The sequence below is a fragment of the Helicoverpa zea genome, chromosome 31 (assembly GCF_022581195.2).
Source record: "Helicoverpa zea isolate HzStark_Cry1AcR chromosome 31, ilHelZeax1.1, whole genome shotgun sequence".
Lineage (NCBI taxonomy): Eukaryota > Metazoa > Arthropoda > Insecta > Lepidoptera > Noctuidae > Helicoverpa > Helicoverpa zea.
Genome location: NC_061482.1, coordinates 2027288 through 2052500, shown reverse-complemented (window position 1 = coordinate 2052500; position 25213 = coordinate 2027288). Strand labels below are relative to the sequence as shown.

Genomic DNA, 25213 nt, shown 5'->3' with positions numbered 1-25213 from the left:
GTTAGGAAGCTTGTTCTTCACCGCTTCTTCTTTCCAGCCATAACACTAGGAAGTTGTCAAAGTTGGGCGTTTTGGGGGTGATGTCATTTTGAAATTTTGACGTGAAGAATTGCTAAAAAGTAGTCTCCTTTCAATAAACGTTTTTGACTTTCGACTTTCACTTTGAGTTGTGGAGAAGAGATAGTTTAGTTACTTAGGTTCAAATAACCTATTATTTTTATCTTACGAAGTTCAAACCTTTCATTGTGAAAGCGTTTCAGATTAAAAAGACCTACTTTCACATGATAAGGTACATTAAACAGTAAAGATACAGATACACAGGTACGTATACAAAGTAAACTCAAACATAATCTCATAAGCATACATTCTTACCCAGAGGTACGCACTCAAATATTAGTATACCTCTATAATTATAATACACAAGTAACGTTTTATTTATTCTGTATCAGAACATGTACTGGAGTAAGCTATCTGTTCAAGCTATTAATAATTCAAGCATCCAAAGTACGCTTTTAGAGTGCGCACACTGCAAACTTTTAGTCGGCCGATAGTTTGTTGGGGCTCAAAAATCAGTACGAAGATTACCTAATCGTAGTACGAACGTAAAAACGGTCAGGTATTAAGCCGGTATCAGACCGACTGAAAACTTTAATTCGGATCAAAATCTATATATATAAAAATGAAACCCGCTTTCCGTTGTCACGACATAACATGAAAACGGCTTTACCGATTTGGCTGAAAATTAGAAGGGAGGTAACTTAGACCTGGGAGAAGGTTTTAGGATAGTTTTTGTCACCATCCGGCTACGGGACGCGGGTGAAACCGCAGGCGAAAGCTAGTTTTCTATAAAAAAACTGACTACTATAGGGCCATCATGATCATCATCATCTCAGCCATAGGAAGTCCACTGCTGAGCATAGGCCTCCCCCTTAGATCTCCACAGATACCTGTTGGAGGCGACCTGCATCCAGCGTCTTCCGGCGACCTTTATAAGGTCGTCTGTCCACCCAATAAGGCTAACGGTCGGACTATTGTTTAGTCTGCAGTGTATAGGTACTTTTAATGTTAGAGTGCCTTAACGTCAACTATCAGTGAATAAAATTAGTACTTAAGTTTTCGAAAGGTGGATTAAGAGCTACTGTGACTTAATACTTAAAACTCTTAAAAGGCTGGTAAATAGTTTTTGGATGGAGAAGGAAGAGGAAAACCTAATAATATAGATAGGATACATTGCCTGTAAGATGAGTAAGACGGGAGTGATTGTTAGTATGACGAGTAACGGGGAGGAATGGAAGCGAAAGTAATATTGTGCCAACGCCAAATAAAATTGGGAACAAGGCAGGAAGAAGAAGAAGATAGATAGTTATTGATAGTTTTTCTTAAAGCGAGAATCCACTAAACAGTGTTAGTGCCTACAATTTTGTGGACATTTTAGGAAGGTTCACACACAATTTGTTACTCTTTCCTAATGCCAGAAGATCAGAAGAAACATTTACATGCGTCACAGTGCCGTAAGCAAGTAGAATTTCACCTTTAGTTTACCTTAAAATAATATAGTTTCCGAAACGACCTTTTAGTTCGTCGACCTCAAAGTGGACTACCATCTAGTATCTACTCAGGATATATTTTTATCGAGTCCCTAAGCGCAAACACAGATGCACTCTCAATTCCCTCAGTCTTAAATTCCGATGGGACATCAATCTGACCTGAACGAAAAGAGATCAGGTAAGCTCATATATATTTTTGTTCTAGCTTTTGTAGTGTGTAAGGGTAGCTTAAATATTAAAACTCATTTCATGTCCATTGCTTGCTAAAGAGCTGACTTTTAGTCATATTTAGTGAGAACCGAAAGTCCAAGAAATTCCTGCCTAACTTCATCTACCTATAGGATTCTGATCCAGCACTTATCAAAGAGTAAACCAAAGAAAATGCATATAATCCTTTTAAAAACGTCATCCTGCTTTCTCTTAAAAACCGCTTAAATCCAAAAAAAAAACAAGCACAATTTTTAGTAATTAAAAGTATAACCCTCTTTCATATTTGGCAGCTGGTTAAAAAGCCGAGTATGTCCTCAGAGTAAAACGTGCTTTAGCGGGACTGTAGGCCGTCGAGCGTCGCACTAACGTAGATTTGAGCGATTTAGCTGGCCAAAAATATTTTACATTGTATTTCGTTTTTTGTAGCTTTATTTTATCATTTAATGTTGTTTTTGTATATAGTAAGCATTGTATTTTGTATAATAAACATGATTTAATGAAAAAAACAGCAAATAATTCAAAAAATATTAAGAATATTATATATTTTTATTATAAAAGCAGTTATAACATTTTTTAATGTATTTATTTCAAAATTATGCTACATGAATCAGATATATCAGATTGTGTGTTTGGTTCAGCTGGTAGTAACATATTTATTGCTTCTGGACAAAATGATCTTGCTTTTATGTTTTTTTTTATTTGTCTCATGCTGCTTAATAGTGGATCCGAACTCAACAATAATCTATTGTAAACATCAAAATTGCAATTCTCCCTTGAAAATTTTCTAGCATAATTTTCCCGATATAACCGAAAATGTTTGTTTCGTGCTTCGGCTGCCTCCTCTGACAACTGTCCTATTGGCAATAATGCATTTTCAATAATTTCTCCGCCATGTATTAATATTTTATGCATGGTCGGAGTCATGGGATGCCAACCGTAAAGATCACAATACAATCTGGCCGTTGCCATAGCATAGTCATCGAATTTTTGGGTGTCTATTTTATGACCACTTGAAATAGTTTCCAGAATAACTTTTAATCTATAGATGAAATTAAAATCAACTTTTGTTATGTCGGCAGCCAATTGCGGGTTTTCAAAAAATCTCCTACTTGTATTGCCATCATTTGTATTGCCGAAATTAGCTTTTGGCATGTCTACCAACAACCCAGTTTCAATGCGAAATCTTTCTTGAATATTTCTTTTTGTTTGTGTTTCTAACTCTTTTTCTTCTTTGGATCTCTTTTCCCTATATTTTTTTACGGGTAATTTGTACGCCAGATGTAAAACGCTTTCGAAAAATCGAATCCTAGCGTGCAGTACAGATAGTCCAAAGTCTAAAGCTTTGGAACTTGTCTGTAACTTTTGTGCCAGATTATTAAAATCTTTAGATGTGGCTCCACAAATATAACACTTACTCGTCGATTTGGTATCGGTTGCAGCATTACACACCTTGCCATCCACCATTGTCATCTTAAATAATTGTTCGAAGATAAATTTTTTCTCATGTAATATAACTTCTGTAGGCGTCAACTTTTTAATAGCATCTTCGACATAATTTATTTCCTGTTTCGTCACATCCACCGATTCTTTAACAAACCGAAACCTTATTGGTCTACAATATCTAGGCGAAGATGGTGTAGGGTTTTGCCATATATTTTTTTTCCCTTCTTTTCCACAAGTTATTCTAAGAGGAACAAAAGAGCTCATAAACATATTGGAGTCTGTGTCTGTAGCATCTTCGAATCTTTGCTTATATTTAGCCTGTTGTGATCCATCACAGCCCCACTTACAAATAACTTTTAAGGAATTCCGTTCATTATCATTAAGTGAACAGAGGATTTCTTCAAGCGCTATAGATAAACGAGTAATTGTGTTAGATAAGACTCTGTAGACTGCTTTCCGCACAGGTGCTTGTGATCCTTATACAATCCTTGGGCGGGTAACATTCTTTTTTTGCCTTGAGTAACACATCATAGCATGGATAAAGTGATTTATTTGTGTTTCTAATAATTTCATATTGTCGCCTAGTTAAATCCGCTTCGACAAACATTGACAAGGCTTGTAGTGGTGTAAGACAACAAACTGCATGTTCTGCTTTATTGTATTTTCTGGCAGTTGAAGAATTCGTAATATCTCGAAGTATTTTTGAAGCGTTTCTTTTTCCTTGAGTCTGTAGTGTTGTGTGTGCTGCATGAACTATAGCATCCTCACTGAAACTAGAGCGCATTTCTTCAGTTTTCCTTCGTTTAGACCTCTCACTACATTCCTCAAATGATTTAGATGGCCGGCCCGGTCGATTTCCAACATTTTTCGGAAGTTCAAATATTCCGCTTAACCAACTCTCATTATTTTTGAGGAATTCAGCTTCTTTCCTATGAGCTTTAAACCATCTCTCTTTCATACCTGCTTTAAAATATCCAAATCTACGTTTTAAACTGCTAATACTATCAGGCGTGTCACCATAATGGGTCAAAAGGTAGTTTTCTAGATAATTTAGTTTTTCCTCAAGATTAGATAGATCTTGCTGTTGCATTTTATTGAAAAGATAATGCCGGGTCACTATTTTTACACCAGAGGTACCTTAAGCAAAAGAAAATGCACTTTGTTACATTTTAAAGAAAAGAGTATTTTATTTTTGTATGAACTTCAAATCTTAAAAAGCCTGTAAGTCGGACATCCGCAGCTATCCGCAGCCAAAAAATATGTCGTAAGCCAGTTGAATATGTCTAATATCTAAAACTAAAAAAAATATTACGCGGTCGAACGCGATAATATAACAAAATTGTGTTTAAACAAGAAAATTACTAAAAAAATATTTTGCTTTCACACCCTCTTTTAAAATTGAAATAATACTATAAAAAATTAAGTGATCACACTTAAAATACATTAAAATATAATAACTGTTACCTGCACAACTCGATTCCATCACAATAGTTGCTTAATATCAATTAGAGAGCACAAAAATAATTTTTCTTTAATACCGTCTACTGAGATCTCTAAAAACGTATAAAGTAAAATTTGCACTAAGGTCAAGTTCTAACTTCTGGTGCAAGCGCATATCGCATGTTTGGTGGGTAGATGTGGTAAATTCTTGTTGCTGGGATACTCCTCTTTCCATTTTACCCACAATTTGATGATAAACTTTAAAAAAAAAAAGACTTTTGGCCAGCTAAATCGGTTTAATCTACGTTAGTGGCGTCGGCGTCGGTCGATGTAAATGGCCAATTAATAACGCAGCAATATTGTTATAAGTTTATAACATTTTAATCGAAACTTAATATAGCCTAAGTAATAAATGGCTTGAGTAATATTATGCAGGGATGTTATTACGTTAGTTTATATTGTATTTTTATGGAGGACTGGCCTATTTTTAGTATCATGTTATAATGGACAATATATGAGTAGACCACATGTGTTTTTAAAGTAGGATGGGATATAATTGGGCATTATCATAAAGATATCAATTTTACGTTTTCACTTAGGTTTGAGTTCAGGAGTGTGGTTTTAGTCTCTATGTTTAGTGAACTATCATACATTCACTAAATAAATAACATGGTAAGTAAATTGCTAGTTTATTTCGGCCCTATACAAGTTACCTTTTGTTTTTTTCGGTAACCTGGTACTTGGTGAAACATGGTGAGGACCTTGAGGACTCAAAGTAGCGTTAAACATTAATGCTCACCCGTCTTTTTTTATTTTACGTTTATCGGCTGATAATTTGCACACATCATAACGACCAGGCACTATTTAACTTAGGCCTATTTACATCAATAACATAGCCGACCCAATTTTCTTTAATAAAAACACTTATAATATACGTGAAACCTCATAGTAAACAGTTGTTTCAAACTTAGGAATAACAAGCTAGATTCTCGACCTTCAAAACTACCAGCATACTCTAACAAAAAATAAAAATAGATTATAATCAACGTGGCTATGCGGCCAGTCTTCTGGGCACGTTTCCGGGGAACAGCGATGCGGAGGACTACTTCGACGCTTGACTCTCAGCTGGTTTTTGATTTTGTTTTTTTTATTCCCTTTTTTATTTTAGTTTGTTGGTAAGTTGTAGGGAATAATTTAGTTTGTAAATATAGTAATAGTTTGAATTTTTTGTGTAAATATGTTAAAGAGTTTTTTTGTATAATATCTATTTAAAATATAAGTACCTTAAAAATAACTAGTCCACCATCTTGTATATTTAGCTGCGATCTCTCAAAAGCGTTTGACTGTGTAAATCACGAAACGCTTTTGCGGAAGTTAGAGCATTACGGAATCAAAGATACATCCCTCCAGTTATTAAAATCGTATCTAAACGATCGGCAACTTAAAGTTCAAGTAAACGGCGTAAATTCACTGGGCTCAATGATGGCAATGGGCGTACCACAAGGTTCCATATTAGGTCCGTTCCTCTTTTTAGTTTATATTAATGATTTGTCCTATCTATTTGATAATCAACCTAGGATGGTGTTGTTTGCCGATGATACCTCTCTTATTTTTAACATTGATCGGGGTAGACGTAACCTAGACGACGTAAACAATTCCATTATCCAGGTCCAAAATTGGTTCAACGCAAATAACTTGGCTCTTAATGAAAAAAAAACGAAATGCATTCGATTTTCATTGCCAAATGTAAAAAGTAGTGAATGTGACATAATACTCAACAGTCAAAAACTAGAATTTATAAATCAGACAGTTTTCCTGGGAATCACTCTTGACAAAAAACTACAATGGGGACCCCACATAACATCTCTTGCGGGTCGTCTTAGCTCGGCCGCCTATGCTATTAGAAAGATGAGGCAGCTAGCGGACGTAGAAACAGCTAGACTGGTATATTTTAGTTACTTCCACAGCATCATGTCGTACGGCATTCTGCTGTGAGGACGAGCTGCTGACATTTAATGCATATTTATCTTGCAAAAGCGAGCTGTCAGAGCTATGTACAACTTAAGTGGTCGTGAATCTCTTAGGGAACTGTTTAAAACATTAATATTATGACCGTGCCTTGCCAATTTATATATGAAAATATCATGTATGTTAGGAAAAACCTACATTTGTTTGATAAAATATGTGATAGACATAATTATAACACTCGAAATAAAAATAAAATAGCTATCCCGCAGTTTAGACTATCTAAAGTACATACATCTTTCATGGGATATTGTGTCAAATGTTATAATAAAATACCAGACAACATTCTGGAACTAAATGACGTGCGGTTTAAAACTCATATAAAAGCCACACTTTGTAAAAACGCATATTATAAATTAGAAGATTATATTCAAGATAAAAATGCTTGGAAACATGCTGGTCCTGCTCCATAGGATGCACTGACAGTATCAAATTATTGCGAATTTAAAATTACACCCGCTAGTAAGATTGTGTTATTCTTTTGATTGTTTGTTTGTAACTTTGTACAAAAATATAAACTGATTTGTAAATGTGAACACCATGTAGCATTTTAATCTTTTTTTATTATTATTTATTCTCATATTCTTTGTCTATTGTGATTCTACATGATCTTCGCATGTTATTATAGTATGTATCAATACATACAAGCTGTAATACCTATTATTTTTAAAAAGAGTAACCATGGAGTTTCTTGCCCGTTCTTCTCCATAGGAAGCTACTTTTGGAATGGGCAACTAGAATCAACTTTATTTATATTTTTTGACGTTCATAAGTGCTTGTGAAATGATTTGACTTTTTTTTAGCCATGTTGGATTTAGGATGACGTCACATCCAAACTGTCATCAAAACTAAACAAGTAGGTAGCCTTAAAATTGAGTTGTAAAATTCCACCCGAACACACATAGTTACATACATACATACATACATTGCAAGTTAAATAAAAGCTTGTAAAATAGATCCACTTACCCATAAGCGTGAGGATGATAGAAGTCGATACATAAGCCAGGAGGATGATGCCGAGGCTGTTGACGATGGCCAGAGGAATGGATCTCTTGGGGTTGTTCGCTTCTTCCCCTGTGGTCGCGATGATGTCGAATCCTATGAACGCGTAGAAGCAGGTTGCTGCACCACTGAATACCTGGTGACGAAGAAAATTGAAGGGTTAGTTAAGGCAAGACTGGATTTTTATAAGATTTTTTTGGGGGTATTAGTGACTTCTGTTTGCTCCTACTTGTAGTTTAATTAGCGCATAGTAACGACTACTTCACGTACCCTGATAAAATTGGTCTACAGCCTGCCTTAGGAATGGGCAATTGGTCTACAGCCTGCCTTATGAATGGGCAATTGGTCTACAGCCTGCCTTAGGAATGGGCAATTGGTCTACAGCCTGCCTTATGAATGGGCAATTGGTCTACAGCCTGCCTTAGGAATGGGCAATTGGTCTACAGCCTGCCTTATGAATGAGCAATTGGTCTACAGTCTGCCCTATGAATGGGCAATTGGTCTACAGCCTGCCTTATGAATGGGCTATCCAGCTTAGAAAGATTTTTAGAATCTTATTGGTAGTTTATGAAGTCAAGGCTTTCAAGCAACCAACCTCTTCATTTTTATGGGGTGAGTATAGCGTGTTCAAGCAAATATAGAAAATTCTTCAGCTATATAATATGAGTATAGATTTTAACATTAGGAAAATCATTGACCTTTCATAATTAAATTGAAACGTTATAAAATTATGAAAGTGTTGTCTGACTACTGCATACAAATATTTTGGTACTAACAAGTGTTTGTATGTTAAATAAATTGTTCGTGTTTGAGTGTCTATATACCTGAAGTGGTTTGCAATGTAACGGGATATAATAAACTGGCAGATCTATATCAGTTTAGAAGGGAAATGTTACTATGAGTATTGGCCTCTACTAACATCATCAGCCTAGCCTTTTCCAAGTACACTAAGATCGGCTTTCAGTCACTCCAGGTGTAGCTGGGTAGAACAAGTGTATTACGAAGCTTGACTTCATATCAGACCTCCTCAGCTCAATTACCCCGGCAACACTAAACCCTTTGGTATGCCTGATTGTCAGACTTTCTCGCCTCTGATTACCCGTAACGACTGCCAATGATGCTTAAATGACAGCCGTCTTACCAAATTAAAGGGCTTTACGAAACACGGAGCATTAAAGACGTAGATAGTCACCCAGCGGACTGGACCGGCGGACTGGAAGCCGACCCCAATATAGTTGGGAAAAAGGCTCGGAGGAGATAGTCACCCAGCCACGGCTAGGCAGATGATATATTTTACAAAATAAGTAATTATATTAGCATTAACTTAACATTAATAAAATACAAAGATTTAATAACGTCGCAAAGACGTAGCAATTTTCTCAGTCTTCTAAGAAATAACTACTTTTTCATATAAATGTAGAATTTTTATATTATTTCCTACAAAGTGAGATGATACATCAAACGAGTTTCTTACCGAGAAACAAGTTTTATTAGCGGTAGCGACTAGAAATATAAGTTAGTTTTTTTTTCTGATAAATAACACAATTTATTGTAACTAATTTTGTAAGTAAACTTTGTTACAATTTTGTTGGAAAATGGCTTAATTAATATACATCTAGTAGCCCAGTAAAAACCGTTTTCACTCTAGCGGTTTTTTCTCGCATCGCGTAAACGTATACGCGCGATAGATTCGCGGCAAAAAATCAGTCGCTTTGTTTCAGGTGACATATTTATTAACCAGTACAAACCGAGTAATTTATTTTACTTAGTGGAAAATTTACGCGTGAGAAGCGCTGTTAATGATGAATACAAAGACGGACCAATATAAAAAAATCTATATTAAGTTACAATACAAGGAGGATTATAGTACTGTCTATACAGAAAACGCGTGAAGTAGTTTACTCTGAACGTATTATGATTTGTTTCCTTCAATGGGATAGTATGACAGACAAACACAAAAGGAAATAAAAGCAACAATCCGATAAAAATGAACAACGAAATAAGAATGTATTGGATGTATCATTATTGACTCAATCGCAGCACAAAATATATACTTATTTACTATTTTTATTCACCATATTTCTTTAGAACATTCCTCTAAAACGTTTTGAAGATTATAAAGGTAGACTACAGTGGATATAGTTATTTTTAATACTTCATGGTTTATAAAAATAACAGTTTGTCTTTCTTATTTTTGTTCGTTCAGTTTATAATTATCTAGTGAAATTGCTACTACACTTAATAGGATTACTTAGTACTTTTTCGTTTATTATTTTTCTAGAAGAAATCTTATAATATTTTTGTTCGATGATCGAGGATTAAGTTTTTTATTCTAGACAAGGGAACTTAAATGTTTTGTTTTTATTCCAGAAAATGTTATATGGTTGAAAAATGGAGGTGGAGTATTTTTATTAAGTACCAAGAAATTCTCTTAAATCCTAATAAGTCTGGAGCCTATTTTTTTCGTTACGTAATACAAAGGCTTTTGTGGTTAGAATAAGTTCCTTCAAAATATAAGAAACCAGGAGAAATAACTCACAGGGCATTGATCTGGAGGCATTGAAGCGTGATGCTGATTGCATTGACTGGTCTAGCATATTCATGAGTACCTGCGTTAATGAAATGGTGAGTTTATTTAATTGTAAGTTATTGGAACTATTCGACATTCATGCTCCACTTCGCCGTGTCAAAGTTAAGTATGCTCCTGCTCCGTGGCTCACTTCTGCTATAAAGGAGGTGATGGCCAGTCGAGACAGAGCCAAGCGTAGGTGGAAGCGCAGTCCGTCTGAACGCAACCTCATTACCTACAAGACATTGCGTAACCGTTGTAGTCGAATGTGTAGAGATGCAAAGAGACGCTACTTCCACAATTCTCTCGATGACCGTAACTCTTCTGAGGTATGGAAATTTCTCAAAACTGTTGGCATCGGTAAGGCTGCTTGCGCTGCTGGTGGGGACACTGACGTGGGTGCCCTTAATAACTACTTCTCCTCTCCCCCTGTACGTTTGGACCCACACGTCCGTGCCCGCACATTGAGTGAGCTTGCTAGTTTGCCGTTGCCTCAGTGCTCTTTGTTTGAACTGAGTGCTGTGACTGAAGACGACGTCAAAAAGTCTATCCTTGCCATATCCTCTAGTGCAGTCGGTAATGATAACATTTGCTCTAGAATGGTGTTCTTAACTCTACCGACTGTCCTACCTGTCCTGACACATATCCTAAATTTCTCCCTGTTCTCTTGTTCTTTTCCTAATTCCTGGAAAGAAGCCATCGTTATTCCTTTACCTAAAATTTCCAATCCAGCTTCTATGTCTGATTATAGACCCATTTCAATCCTTCCTTACCTGTCCAAAGTTCTGGAGCACCTGGTGCATTTTCAGCTTTCTTCTTTCCTTACCCGCAATAACCTTTTCCACCCTTTACAATCTGGTTTTCGTCCCGGTCATAGCACTGTAACTGCACTGTTGAAGGTTACTGACGACATCCGTCTTGCGATGGAAAATAAATCCCTGACGTTACTGGTTCTCCTTGACTTCAGCAGTGCATTTAATTCTGTCGATTTCGACATTCTTCTTGGTATCCTTAAATCTATTAATATTTCTTCTTCCACGTTAAGTTGGTTTGACTCCTATCTTAAAGGCCGTACGCAGTGTGTCCGGCTTAATAACTTATCCTCCAATTGGTGCAACCTTTCTGCGGGCGTACCTCAAGGTGGCGTTCTCTCTCCTCTCCTTTTCTCTGTTTTCATTGACTCTGTCACTAAGGTCATTTCTTCCAACTTCCATCTCTATGCGGACGACTTACAACTCTACAGACATTTTCCGTTATGCGATGCGGAATCTACCATTGCCGCTATGAATCATGACCTGAATATGATTGAGGTCTGGGCGCAGTCCTTTGGGCTACAGATCAATCCCAAGAAGTCTCAGGCCATGATCATTGGCGGCAGAAACTTGCGGGGCAGGCTTGATGTTGCGTCTTTGCCTCCTCTTTGTTTAGGTGGGGTTCAACTGAGCTATGCAGAAACGGCAAAAAATTTGGGTGTCATCATGGACTCACATTTATCATGGTCTGCGCAGGTCAATGAAGTCAGTCGCAAGGTGCACTTCACCTTTCACACTCTGAAATGCCTCCAGTACTTTTTGCCCTTGAAAACCAAAATCTCTCTTGCTCAGACTCTCATTCAACCCATCATTGACTACGCGGATGCCTGTTATTTGGATGCCACAGAGGAGCTCTTAAATAAGCTTGAGCGGTTGCAAAATCTATGTATTCGGTTTGTTTTCAATCTAAAAAATATGATCATGTTTCTCATTTTCGCAAAGAACTCAAGTGGCTCCCTATTCGTCTTCGCAGGAACACGCGCATTTTGTGTCTCCTTTTTAATATCCTTTTTAATCCCAAAACTCCTTCCTATCTGCGAGAACGCTTCTCATTTGTTCGCTCGCCTGATGCGCTCTGCAGAACGCATCTCAAATCTCTCCTTAAGATCCCCTCCCATTCCACTGACTTTTATTCCTTCTCCTTCACAGTAAACGCAGTACGGTTGTGGAATTCGCTGCCGCCTGAATTAAGGAACTGTCAAACTGTTGCTACTTTTAAACAGAAACTCAAAAGCTACTATTTGTCCTCCTCTTCTTCATAGAGTTATTTTATAAAATATGTATTTTTGTATGTATGTATCTTTTGCTTTATATATATATATGTGTAATTTATATATCTTTACTATGTCCTTTTACACAGTCTATCTACCTACTTCTCTTTATTCTAACTCTCCTACTACGGGTCTGCTGGAAGAGATTTCGATTTAGAAATAAGCAGTACCTTTGTACTATTTCTATACTATGTCTATTTCTTTTTTATATGTTCACTGTGTACATAAATTGTTAAATAAATAAATAAATAAATAACTATCAACCTATTAATAGTTAGAAAGTCTCTTTAAACTTCATTCTATTTCACTCTATTAAACTAATGACATAATCATTATTAGTGAAGATGAAACACTGAAGTTGAAACTGTCAGCCAATAGTATTGGCCCAACAGTTGGTTGACACTTAATTTCAAAAGAAGTCGTGAATTCAATTAAACTTTTTATTCCATCTGATACCAGTCAGATACCCGATCATTCATCTTCAAATTGATTTAAATGACCCCAATCAAACTATCGGCGGACTAAAAGTTTATAGACTCAAGATAAACCGTCGTAGTTCAATCTAAAATTGATCTAGAAATGGACAGTTGCAATAATCTGGTCTAGATTGCGGTAAAAAAATCTTTAAATTGATTTGAATGACCCCAATCAAACTATCGACCGACTAAAAGTTTAGCAGAATCTAGATAAACAATCAAAGTTGAATCTAAAACTGATCTAGCAATGGACAGTTGGAATAATTTAAGTCTAGATTACGTTATAAAAATCTTTAAACTGATTTAAATGATCCCAATCCAACTATTAGCCGACTGACATAGAACATCCTTGGCTGTCGTTACGGGTAGTCCGAAGCTAGTAAGTCCGACACCAGTCTAACCAAGGGGTGTCGGGCAACTAGGTTGAGGGGGTCAGATAGGCAGTCGCTCCTTGTAAAGCACTGGTGCTCAGCTGAATCCGGTTAGACTGGAAGCCGACCCCAAAATAGTTGGGAAAAGTCGGAGGATGATGAATCAAACTATTAGCCGACTAAAAGTTTGCAGACACTAGATAAACAATCAAAGCTGATTCTAAAATTGATCTAGCTATCGACAGTTGGAACAAATTCAGTCTAGGTTGCGATAAAAACTAGCTCCAGCAAACTTTGGGTCCGTTGTCTTTTTAGAATGGAAACCAAAGATAGGGAATAAATGAACATTTGATCCAGTTTGAAAACAAATCGAGGTGACCTGCATTGCACTTTGACAATTGTTACTGCTTTAGTTCTGGCTGAAGTTGGATAGCTTTTGCATTTCAATTTAGTGGCTTTTACAGAGTTTCTATTAATGTAAGGGTGGATATTTTGGGATGGTGAGTTAAATAACGAAATTGGCTAGGAATAGATAAAGAATAGATATATTGAACTAATATTATAAAGCTGAAAAGCTTGTTTGCTTTCTTGAACGAGCTATAATCTTAAGAGCTACAGAACCGATTAAAAATAATCTTTCTTAGATTTCGATTCGATTGAGAAAGCTACAGGTTACTTTATCCGGGATCACGGAATAGTTTCTAAATTGATAATAACCAAAAATACCTTAGTAAATGCGAAATATATTATAACAAGACTCTGATATCCATGTAGAATTTCACTTTAAAATCTCCTACAAGTTAAAATGAAACACCAGAAGGTATGCGAGTTCCAAGTTGATAGCAGAATATGCCTTTGACACAACTAAAGTCACCTGCAAGTTTAAAACCAGGATCACGGAGTGGTTATTAGTCTAGAGCACGGAGTAAGGAAAGATAAGCGGAGATACCATATCAGCTAGGTCACGCGCCTTCGTTTAGGTCAAATTACGGTGGGCTTGAAGAAAACGATAACTTACGAGTGAATTGACGTAGGGTTTGGGTTCTTTGCGACATCTATAAAGGATTTCTTGGTATTACAAAAAAATGGTCGGGTCCAAAGAAAGCTAATAAGAGCGAGGACAGTAACGTTCCTCGTTCCCCGCACACCCGCATTTTGGCGCGCTACTTTCTTAGGAGATTCTCCGTTATGGCACCTCCGCTAGTCATTTTTTTCTCCATGTTCTAGAGGTATTGCTTAACATAGTACCTGAGTTATTGTCTGTTAAAACCACACGGAGTGACAACGTTTCAAGTAAAATTGTTAAGTGTAGTTGAAGTTTTTATTTTAATATGTGGTGGTGAGGTTAGCAGTAATAAATTCTTGTACGTTGCAGATTAAATTGGCGGCTGATAGTTGGTTGACAGTTTATTTGGAGGTAATCGTAATCCAATCAAATATCTCACTGCCATCATCTCGATAGGTTTTATGAGCCCGACCCAGCTATCGGCCTACTAACAGTTTGCAGTGTTTGAAATATGTGGCTTTTAGAATTTAATGGCTTTGGGAGACGTTTATGTGTACATATGATACATTTTGTATATCGTGTGTCAGCAATATCAGACTAAGACCCCAGCATCATCATCCAGCAAATCTTGTTCCTTGATTTCTACTCCCATTCACCACAGTTGGTATAAAATATCAATCTATTTAATGGTGCGATATTATTGTGTGATATTTTTATATTAGCTGAAATGTTTGCTAATTTATTTACTTGAACTCGCTAATGTCAGAAGAAATCCCCGCACAGCTGGGACTGATTAAAAAAAACATCCAGTCTTAAATAATAGCTCACGTATCGATGAAGACTATGGTCTATTTGGTCTACTCTCTATTCAGGAGCACACGAAATTCCCAATTACCATAGGACTATTACAAGAAGCTAGTTAAACAAAATAAATACTCACTCCACTCCATCCATATGGCAAGAATCCGTTATGCTCCGTCCAGTTAGAGACGTCTATGTAGAACAGGCCAGCGGTCATGATGAACACCCAGATGGTAAGGTTGATGGCGTTCAGCAGGTTGTTGAAGAACAGGGATTTTCGTACTCCTGCTACTAGGACCATCATCATGAGGAGCGTGATCCCGAAGGCCATGATGTCTGGGGGTTTGCCTGGGGAAGAAAAGTGGTGGTTAGTTTTGACTGTCAAGAGAATGAGTGTGTGGGGTACGGGCCAATTGTCAATCTATATGTACCTATCAAACTCTTTTAGACAGAAGTAAAAAAAAAGCTATGGTTTTATCTGCCTGTTCTTTTCCCACCATTTTCCCACAGAAAGGAAGGAAGATACATTTTCAGAACATGAAGTCCCTACCATCAAAACACATTAACATTTTATTTTTATGTTATGCCTTTAAATGTGAGCAGACATCATCATCTCCAGAGCCTTTTCCCAACTATGTTGAGGTCGGCTTCCACCGTAACTAAATGCAGCTGAGTACCAGTGCGACTGCCTATCTGACCTCCTCAACCCAGTTACCCGGGCCAACCCGATACTCCTTGGTAAGACTGGTTGTCAAATTTTCTAATTTCTTACTACCCCTAACATCACACGAACGGGCCCACTAATTTACCGTGATCTTTGAAACACTATGGAACTTGATCGTACGAGATGAGATACTCATGTCAAGCATTGTTTAACCTCATGATGGATCGAACCGTATGGTTGATAATTAACCACAAGCTCTTATACAAGCAGATTAATGCTAATGTATGCGAAATTACACATTATGTACGTTTTTCATATTACAAGGAATATTATGTTTTCGTTAAACTTCAAACAAACACAAACTATTGTTTTGGTTTTCATACTAAATTAAGAAAACAATATAAGCTTAATATTATCTACTCGACTTAGTAGTAATACCAATTTTACTAGAGAATTCTTGATGAAAACTCACTGATCCTATTGGTTGAACAAAATAATAATAACCAATCACAATACTAGAAATCGTGAAAATACGAATAAGAATATGAAAAACCGGCCAAGTGTGAGTCGGACTCGCGCACGAAGGGTTCCGTACCAGAGCAAAAAAATCGCGTTTGTTATATGGGCGCCCCCCAAAATATTTATTTTATTCTAATTTTCAGTATTTGTCGTTATAGCGGCAACAGAAATACGTCATCTGTGAAAATGTCAACTCTCTATTACGGTTCATGAGATACAGCCTGGTGACAGACGGACGGACAGAGGAGCGAAAACAATAGGGTCCCGTTTTACCCTTTGGGTACGGAACCCTAAAAAAGTAAACTAGTAATGTACTCAGTGAGATTATTGAAAAACGAAATATTACAAATGACATTATATTGACTGTCGTTCAAGGGTAAATACTTTTTACCCTTCATCATCATCATGTCAGTTAATGGTCAAAGTTAATGATTGATTGACCTTAGTGACAATTCTAAGTACATCATTCAGATATACTTAAATATAACCAAGTACCTAACTTAAGTCTGCCTGGGCTGCGGGACTGTTCGAAAGAGTTACCGCGGCCCTGGTACATAAAAGGCCTACGACGGAACTCGACAGTTTTAGTCAGTAAGTGTCTGACACTCCCTCACCGCTGCTAACCCACAGCGGGACCCGGTCATTTGATGATTTTTGACGTCGTTAAAAAAAAGTACCTAACTTAAATTCAGAATTTTATATTTATAAAGAAATCATAAATAGCGATATAAAGCTGAAGGTGCCTTCAATGTCAAACTGCCAATTTTATCGACTGTTTGGAGGAAACGCTCTAAAGTTTAGCACAATAAAATTATGTTAGGTATTTGACTTACGGCGTTTCCATAATGACATGTTTTGTAACTTTAGCTGTTTTCCCTAAGGGGCCATACACGTTCAAACAATAACAACCAATATAGGTTTTTTTTTTGTGATTATGAAAGTTAAGTGTCGAGCGTAAAAACCGAGCTCCTGTTCAACAGTTGGTTATTTATATTAGATTATTTATTAGGCTTTAAAACTGGTTATCATTTCTAAAGGATGCATAGACTTTCATTTGTTCAAAGCTAGTGGATGATGGCCAACAATGTATGTTAGAAGATTTGGGATTGTTAACAAACTATCTCCCAAAAAAGAAAAATACCTGCTGAATGCTTTCCAACATTAAACTTTTACAAACTAAAGAGCACGTATAACTTTAAAAAGTCACAGTATTTGGTCACATTTTAACGTGAACGAGCTCTCACCACGATATAACACACGTAGGTATTTCTGTTCAAATTGTTCGAGCCTTTGTAAACCGATTGAAAGGGACGCTTGAAGTCACTCGAGTACTCGATGCCAGTACTCGATTTTATATCGAGTTCTCGATGCTAGTAGTCGATTTTATATCGATAATCCGATAAGCTGAACGCATGTTACGGATGAATCTCTTTTGTATGTAGTTGGTAGCTGTAAAGTCGTTTTAAGTCTAGCTTAGTGATTCTTAGGTGTAAGAAAATCGAGTAAGTATAAGGCAATTAAGCTTGCACGATGCAATATTAAGGAAACTGAGGTGTTTAGTTTTCTATGCAAGTATGTGTTATGGGTTATTGATCTATGTTAATTTAATTGCATCATTTTTTTATATTTTTTTTTAGATCAAGAGGTGTGGAGGTGCACTAAAGAAGCCTTTGCCCTAAGAAAAAAACTGAAGAAGACTGAAGAAGGCTAAGAAAAAAACTGTTGTTTTCTGTGCTTATTTATTTTTGTAAACTGTAATTTATTTAAACTGCCTAGATATTTTGTAGGAAACTATTCTAGTTCAAACTCATTTAACCTATTCAAAGTTAATGACAAACATAGATGAAAGAAAATATTTGTTTATAATTGATATTCATTACATAACGTTTTCTGCTATCTACCCTTACATCACGTACCGACATGGTTCTACCATAATACATACAGCTTCTGAATAAAATATTTAATTGTCTACATGCCGTGAATATTTCTGAATGAGCAATATGCTCCCGTCCGTGATTGCAATCACAATCAGACCCAGACTACACTATTTTCTATACAACGAATTATTTGCATAAATAAATCAAATAAAATTAACTAAAGTACATATATCCGAAATGAAACCTGGAGGGCACGTTAAACAGTAAGTCCCGGCAATCATTGGACGTCCTAGGCAGTTGGTACGTGTAGTCAGAAGCCAGTAAGTCTGACACCAGTCTTATCAAGGAGTATTGGGTTGCCCGGGTAACTGGGTTGATGAGGTCAGATAGGCAGTCGCTCCTTGCAAAGCATTGGTACTCAGCTGAATCCAGTAAGACTGGAAGCCGACCCAAAACATAGTTGGGAAAAAGGCTCGGGAGATAATATTCAAACATCTTATCTTCGCCCACTTAGTAGTATCACTGAATGGAGAAATATTATTGGCGATTTAAAAACTTTTCCGCTTCGCTTATCTTGTTGCTTTGCTTTGGTAGAGTCTAGACCTAAGATTGCGGTAAAAGACCGACTGCCAACTGTTTTTTATTTTGTTTGAGCATAGGTACCTTGTGTCATGGAAATCGTGCTCAAATTGGTGTAATTTTAGGTTCTGATTATGTGTATTTTTAGTATGTTTGAGCATAAACTGGATCAATCAGTGTGCCTAATAAATTGTTTTATCAGTAAGTAGGTACAGATGTTATTTTTTGTACGATTACATGTAAGATTCTAATTATATATTATATAATGTAAGAGTCTAATTTCACTTTTCATTTTCTTACTGGTTCATAAATTTTATTTATTTGTTTTGATTTACACGAATTCAAAAGTCATTTTATAATATTATTTATCATGCTTGATACAATCGAGAGAAATAAAAAATACATGAAAATTGCGAATAAATTGATGCTCCGATTATTATGATCTATTAACGTAAATTGCACTTTAAATAATAGTGCAATGTTATCATAGTATCGTAAATTACAGTTAGTAAAGCAGTTATCTATTCTATGGAAGTGCCTTCTCTAAACCTTGGCACACCCTCTTTCACGGAACAATATGCTAACATGATGTTTGCAGGTCGTTTGTGTCATTAAAGTAATACATTTAATATGAAATTTGAGAAATTGTGTCTATTAAATAGTATTAAATAATGGCTTAAATCAGCCTTCAAATAATGTTTAAAATTATATCTGTAAAAAAAAATAATGCCTGGCACTCGTTTTAGCCAACCACTAAATGCGGTATTGAACTTTTGAAGGTATTTAATGATTTTTTGATGAATTACTGAATGAGTAAGTTCGTAGATTATTTATGGAATTTAAATTGCACTAAACAGATATTAGTCTTGATGGCTCGGTGCGGATTCGATTTCAGGTTAGGCAAGTACTACTGTAATATATCTATGTATGTATGTATAGTTTTCCTTCTAAAATGTCCTGAACATTGGTGGAAAGTGAATGAAATCATCTTGACGAAACCTGGACTTTAAAGTTTGAAATCACCATTTCATGCAATTATAACGGTTAACGTTTATTGCTCCTGTGAACTAAAGCTTGTATAATAGGAAAACAAAAGATAATAAAATCAATTGTGAATTTAAACGGCATTTTACACACAGCAATTACTACTTATGACAAAAAATAACCATCATTTGTCATTCGTCAATTCTGTGGTAGGTAACCACAGACTGGTTTGTCGTGGTTTTGGTAACCAAAACACTATACAATGCGAAATGTTGTTACGGACATAACTGGACCAGAGTTTGTGTTTAACCGACTAAACTGATTTGGACAGAGAAATAGGGCGGTTAATCATTGTTGTGTGTTGGAAATAATGGTCTATAATATATACAGAGATAAATAATTGGTTATGTGTCACCATTTCATTAAAGTTGGCTCAAAAGAGACTCTCCCAAAAATTCGGGTTTTTTCAGGACCGTGGTCTGGTGGAAACGTAAAAGATTAGACATGCGAATGTGACTTTTTAATTGGATAAAAGTGAGTTTGAAAATTGGAACTGTTCTATATGTATAAATATCTAAAAATGTGTACATGAAAGGTCCCTGACGTGGGTCTCCAAACCGCTTTTTTAATCATTAATTGTTCAAATACGGTACCCTTTAAACCGTGAACTGTTCAAAAAGCGTGTTCGAATCAGAAAATTACTTTTTATTTTGCAAATAAGCCGAACTGGACACAGATGGTCTTTATAACGTTAGCTGGGAGTTTGAAGGGCGGTAATAGGGGGGGGGAGTGGGGTTGGACTGTGGAGTAAAGAAAGATGAGCGGAGATGCCATGATGCAAGCAGGTCAGGCGCTTTCTTCTTTGTCAAACTCGTACAGTGAGTATGACCAAAACGATCAGTTGCGAGTGAACTAACGAGGCCTTTGAATTCTTTGAGATATCTGATACGATTTTTGGTATTACAAAAAAATGGTCGGGTACAAAGAAGATCCATAAGAACGATGACAGTAACGTTCTTCTCCGCTCAGCCACATTTTAGCGCGGTACTTTCTGAGGCTATTTTCCGTTATGTCACCTCCGCTAGTCATTTTGTTCTCCTTGGGTTGGACACACGACCCTACCTAAAAGGTCGGAGCTATTTAATATGCTTTAGTATTTATCAACGCTGAAGGAAATTATGAGGGTGTGGAAGTGTCGTGGTATAGTTAAAATTATATGAATTTTAGATGTATGAATAATAAAACAGGAACCATTTAGGCTCGTTTTCGACAATAGCATAAATGATAGTTTTCTTAAAATTGTCTACTATCACATTAAATATTTTGAAAGTTAGCAGTTCCAGATGTTTTAATAAATCTGACGGTAAACTATTTCCAACAGCCACGGTATTTGTTTAAACTGAAAAAAAAACTAACATCTCATATGTCTAGAGATTATATTATGTAGAGATATTTTTTTTTCAATTTCTCTATGTTAATAAATCTCATTCATATATTCTCAATATTATAAAAAAATATAGGTAGTTTGCCAGCTCTTTCATAAATATCCCTTTCGTGACAAAAGATAGACTGCAGTCTGATTACCCGAAAAAACACTCTGAACTATTATTATTTAATATTCCTCATATTGTCTCGCCACCACGCCTTACAATGCCGTATGCCTAGCGAAATATTGGGCCTCCAAAATTTAAGTTGCCATCGACTCGTCAAGAAGAAGAAGACCACGCCTTACACTCTTAGTGACGTAACAGACGTGCCATCATTCGAGTTACCCGACTTAAGTGACGTCATGACGAAATGACGTTACGAAGCTGCATATCGAGTACCTATAGTTCGGCCATTCAGAGAATGCGTTCCTGACACGTCGCGATTGAACTGACGACGTAACTTTGCAATGGCGTTGCAGTTACGATAAAAATATTTTTGCTGGTTGTTTACCGTTTTAACAATTGAGGAGCATTAAAACAACATTATTATATCAATAATCAATGAATGTTATTACGTCGTCAGTTCAATCGCGACGTGTCAGGAACGCATTCTCTGAATGGCCGAACTATAGTAGCGAGTATCGAGTTCTGATCTGATACTTAGTGGATTATGCAAGTATGGCTGTCGTTGAACAGGGCTAGACTTGAAATAAGAGAGTTTTGGGTATAAAAGTGAACGTCTTTTTAGCTTTAATTGATTGAAAAAGACAAAAATATATTGCTCCCTAACAGCTTTATATATTTAACGCAAAAGTCTATTAATGGCACCTATTCATTTTCAGTCAAACATTAATCTGATGTTGAAATCAAAACAATTAATTTTTTAAAACCTTAAAATAATTAGATCAATTTTTTTTCACTAAGCATTCATTACATATGAAACATAGATAGAAGGATTTTTTTCCATTACCTCACCTTGAAAACTAGGTCGTAATATACCCATTCTTCTTTTGTTTTCCATCCCATTGTTATTCCACCCATGACTTAGAAAGTCAATGTCAGATAAACTAAGATGAAGGGTGAAATATAACACCCTTTATATGACCTACATGGAAGGCCTTATAATCTTAGGGTTGGACCACATCTGGTAGCACGGAATCGCCTTTTTCCGTCGCCCTTTCTCTTTCTGTCGCTTAGAACTGCCGTTTGCTAGAACGAGACAGAAAGCATAATGCGATAGAACGCGGCGGAATCCTCGAGGCGATCGGCATCACGGACAAAATGCAATGGTCGGCAGGGAGACTCCGGAATGCTGAAGCGCGCGATGGCATGCTAACCCATCCTTTCACCAGTTCACAGTATCAGTTTCACCAGTTCGCAGTATGCTGACCCATGCGTTCGCAACGGCAGCATACGTGGTAGCATAGGCGGAACAAATGCGATTCCGTGCTGCCAGATGTGGTCCAACCCTTAATCTGAATCTTCTATAATATGATGTCACTCGGGTAAGTGCACTCAGAGGGACGGTCAAGTATTATAGTAGATATGGGTACTAGCTTATCTCTCGGTTTTACGTCTAACACGAGACAGGCGTCTGTCGTCCGTTTTTTTTTGTCGTTTTGTGCAGGTTTTTAAATTCGTAGTTTGGTGTTTAATATTCTAGATATTATTATAATAGTAAATTAGATTCCAGACCTACGATATTACTTTCACTCTGATGAAGTTCTTGTATGAACAAAAATTAATACCCATGTATTGGAATTTGTAATGCTAATTTATGAATCCGCTTTTTAATGAGGTCAATAATCTCTTTACCATCATGAAAATTAGAGAAAATTGGGTGAAAATGCTTTTTAATCACAACTATTGCCAGTGAGATGATACAGTAGATGTATTAAGTAACTATCGCCAAACAATATGTTTTATCTGATAAATGTGCAAAACACACAGAGTTGCTTTCATCATAAACTAATTTCGCCTACCAAAATTTCATCATCATCATCATCATCTCAGCCATAGGAAGTCCACTGCTGAACATAGGCCTCCCCCTTATATCTCCACAGATACCTGTTGGAGGCGACCTGCATCCAGCGTCTTACTAATATAATATATTATAGAACATACCAAAATTTACCACGAATAAAACTTCAATTTGTCTTTCTACCATAACTTTACTAAATATACCGTAAAACATCGTTCTTAGTACAAATGCTAAATAAATGACAAGCAAGAAACTGTCAAGTAGACGAAGATACATTAGAACTTGGAAATGGCAGCCACTGTATGCAAGAGTTTGAAAGAGTTTAAAAACTCCACTTCCAAAGTTATGTTAAGAGATGTTTATATGCACAACGTTGGGTTTCAATGTAGTTTTTAACGGCGAATAGTGAATAAATAATGTACATTTTTCATATAAAAAGGCGTAAGACTGAAACTGCAAATGGTTTCTTATAAAAAGTTAATTTAAAAAATTTGAAACCTGTACGTTAGGGCCGCTTAAAAATATTATCAAACAGGAAAATTTGTTTATTTTTCATTGATAGGCCAGGCATACTTATTTTAATTAAATAAAATCCTGGGCTCAAAATACTTAATTTATATTTTCTCTATGATCCACAGATTATTACAATATCTTATACGTTATCTGTGAATTTACGGGAATATATCGATTGAGTTGCGTACGAGTAGAATTTTGACATAAGCCCCATACTAGTAACATCAAATATCTATCTATCTAACTTTACAAACAACAGATAAATAAATTATTGGAAGCGGCCACAGACTACAGCACAGTTTAATCAATACAGTAAAATGGTGCTATAGTTTCTCGACTTTCCTTTGTTTTCTTGTCAGTACCAAGCGCTATTGTCATGTGCCAAAATTGCCTCTTCTAGCGACTATGTATGCATTGACGTTTGTTCGCTCCGACGGGAGAGGTGACGTCACAGGACAGTTCAATGGGTCGCGTGATTGGCTGTGGTTCTAAGTGGCGTGAGTTCGGATCGTGGTTTGGACAATATTTAGTTGGGAGTTGGTGGTAGGTGATGGACGTGTAAAAAACAATGTATAACCCATTGCACATTTTTGGTTAAACATTAGTATTATAAATATGATGATGATGATGATATTTAAAGGAATTTACATAGGAATCTGTTACAAATTATTTTTACTAAAAGACTAAAAAAGGGGAAAATTAAAACTGTTTTTTTTTTTTTCTATTATTTCTTGTTAAAATTTTAAACAGTTTCCGTCTTACCACAAAAACTTTTAAACGTCAGTTTAAGACTTGTCTAAAAAAATGGCAGATTATGACGTTGACATATGGTTCATTTTGCAGCCACAATTTTTTTAGACAAGTGTTACAGACGTTTAAGTTTTTGTAGTAAGGCCATTTATGTTCAAAAAGCTTTGATTTTGGGTCCAATTTGATTAGGTAAAAGATGTTGTATCCAACGGTTTAGTAGAAGACTCATAATATACTATTGCATATATTCCTTAAATCAAACCATATATTAAATTTTTTACATCCTATTTGCTCTAACCAAGAATAGTAAAATTTTATTCCGTATAGCAAACCGACGAATTTTAGTACATTAATTTAACTTTGAGGTTTCCAATAAAAACTGAATTAAACTAACAAAAACATTGAGAAGTAAGTTAAGCTCAGTTGTTCAGTCGTAGCTGCAATAAGGAAGTTTCAGAAAGCCCTAGTTCTTCTCGTAACTGCCTTTGCTCCAAATTACGGGATAAAATGAGTGTTTTTTTTTACTTTCTCATTAATTAAAAGAATTTAGGATATTTTTTACCCGACTTCAAAAAGGAGGAGGTTCTCAATTCGACCATATTTTTACAGTATGCAGAACTATCTTCCACCAGCGGATTCGCTCACTTTCCGTTAGAACTACTCCTTGTACCGATGTAAAAATGTAGTCTAAGCCTGTCTCGAAAAATGGGGTATCTAACATAGAAACAATTTTTCAAATCGGTACATTCGTTCCTGAAGATTAGCGGGTTCAAACAAACCCACGCTTCAGCTTTATAATATTTATAGATAGATAGATTATGCTTTATTGTACACCAAGAAAAAAGAAAATTTACAACACAGGACATCACAATACACAAAGAAGAGTACAAATGGCGGTCTTATCGCTAATCAGCAATTTCTTCCAGATAACCTTGGGATGGTATAT

The 25213-nt window shown here is 36.1% G+C and overlaps 1 protein-coding gene across 2 annotated transcripts in view; it reads right to left on the bottom strand.

Moving 5' to 3' along the window:
- Positions 1 to 25213, bottom strand: part of LOC124644852 (probable cationic amino acid transporter) — a 199589-nt gene that overhangs the window by 85528 nt on the left and 88848 nt on the right. For both annotated transcript variants that reach the window (XM_047184462.1, XM_047184463.1), the window contains exons 8-9: positions 15113 to 15321; positions 7632 to 7803 (exon numbers count right to left, since the gene is read on the bottom strand). In XM_047184462.1, the coding sequence (XP_047040418.1) occupies positions 7632 to 7803; positions 15113 to 15321 (381 nt within the window). The remainder of the gene's footprint in view (positions 1 to 7631; positions 7804 to 15112; positions 15322 to 25213) is intronic.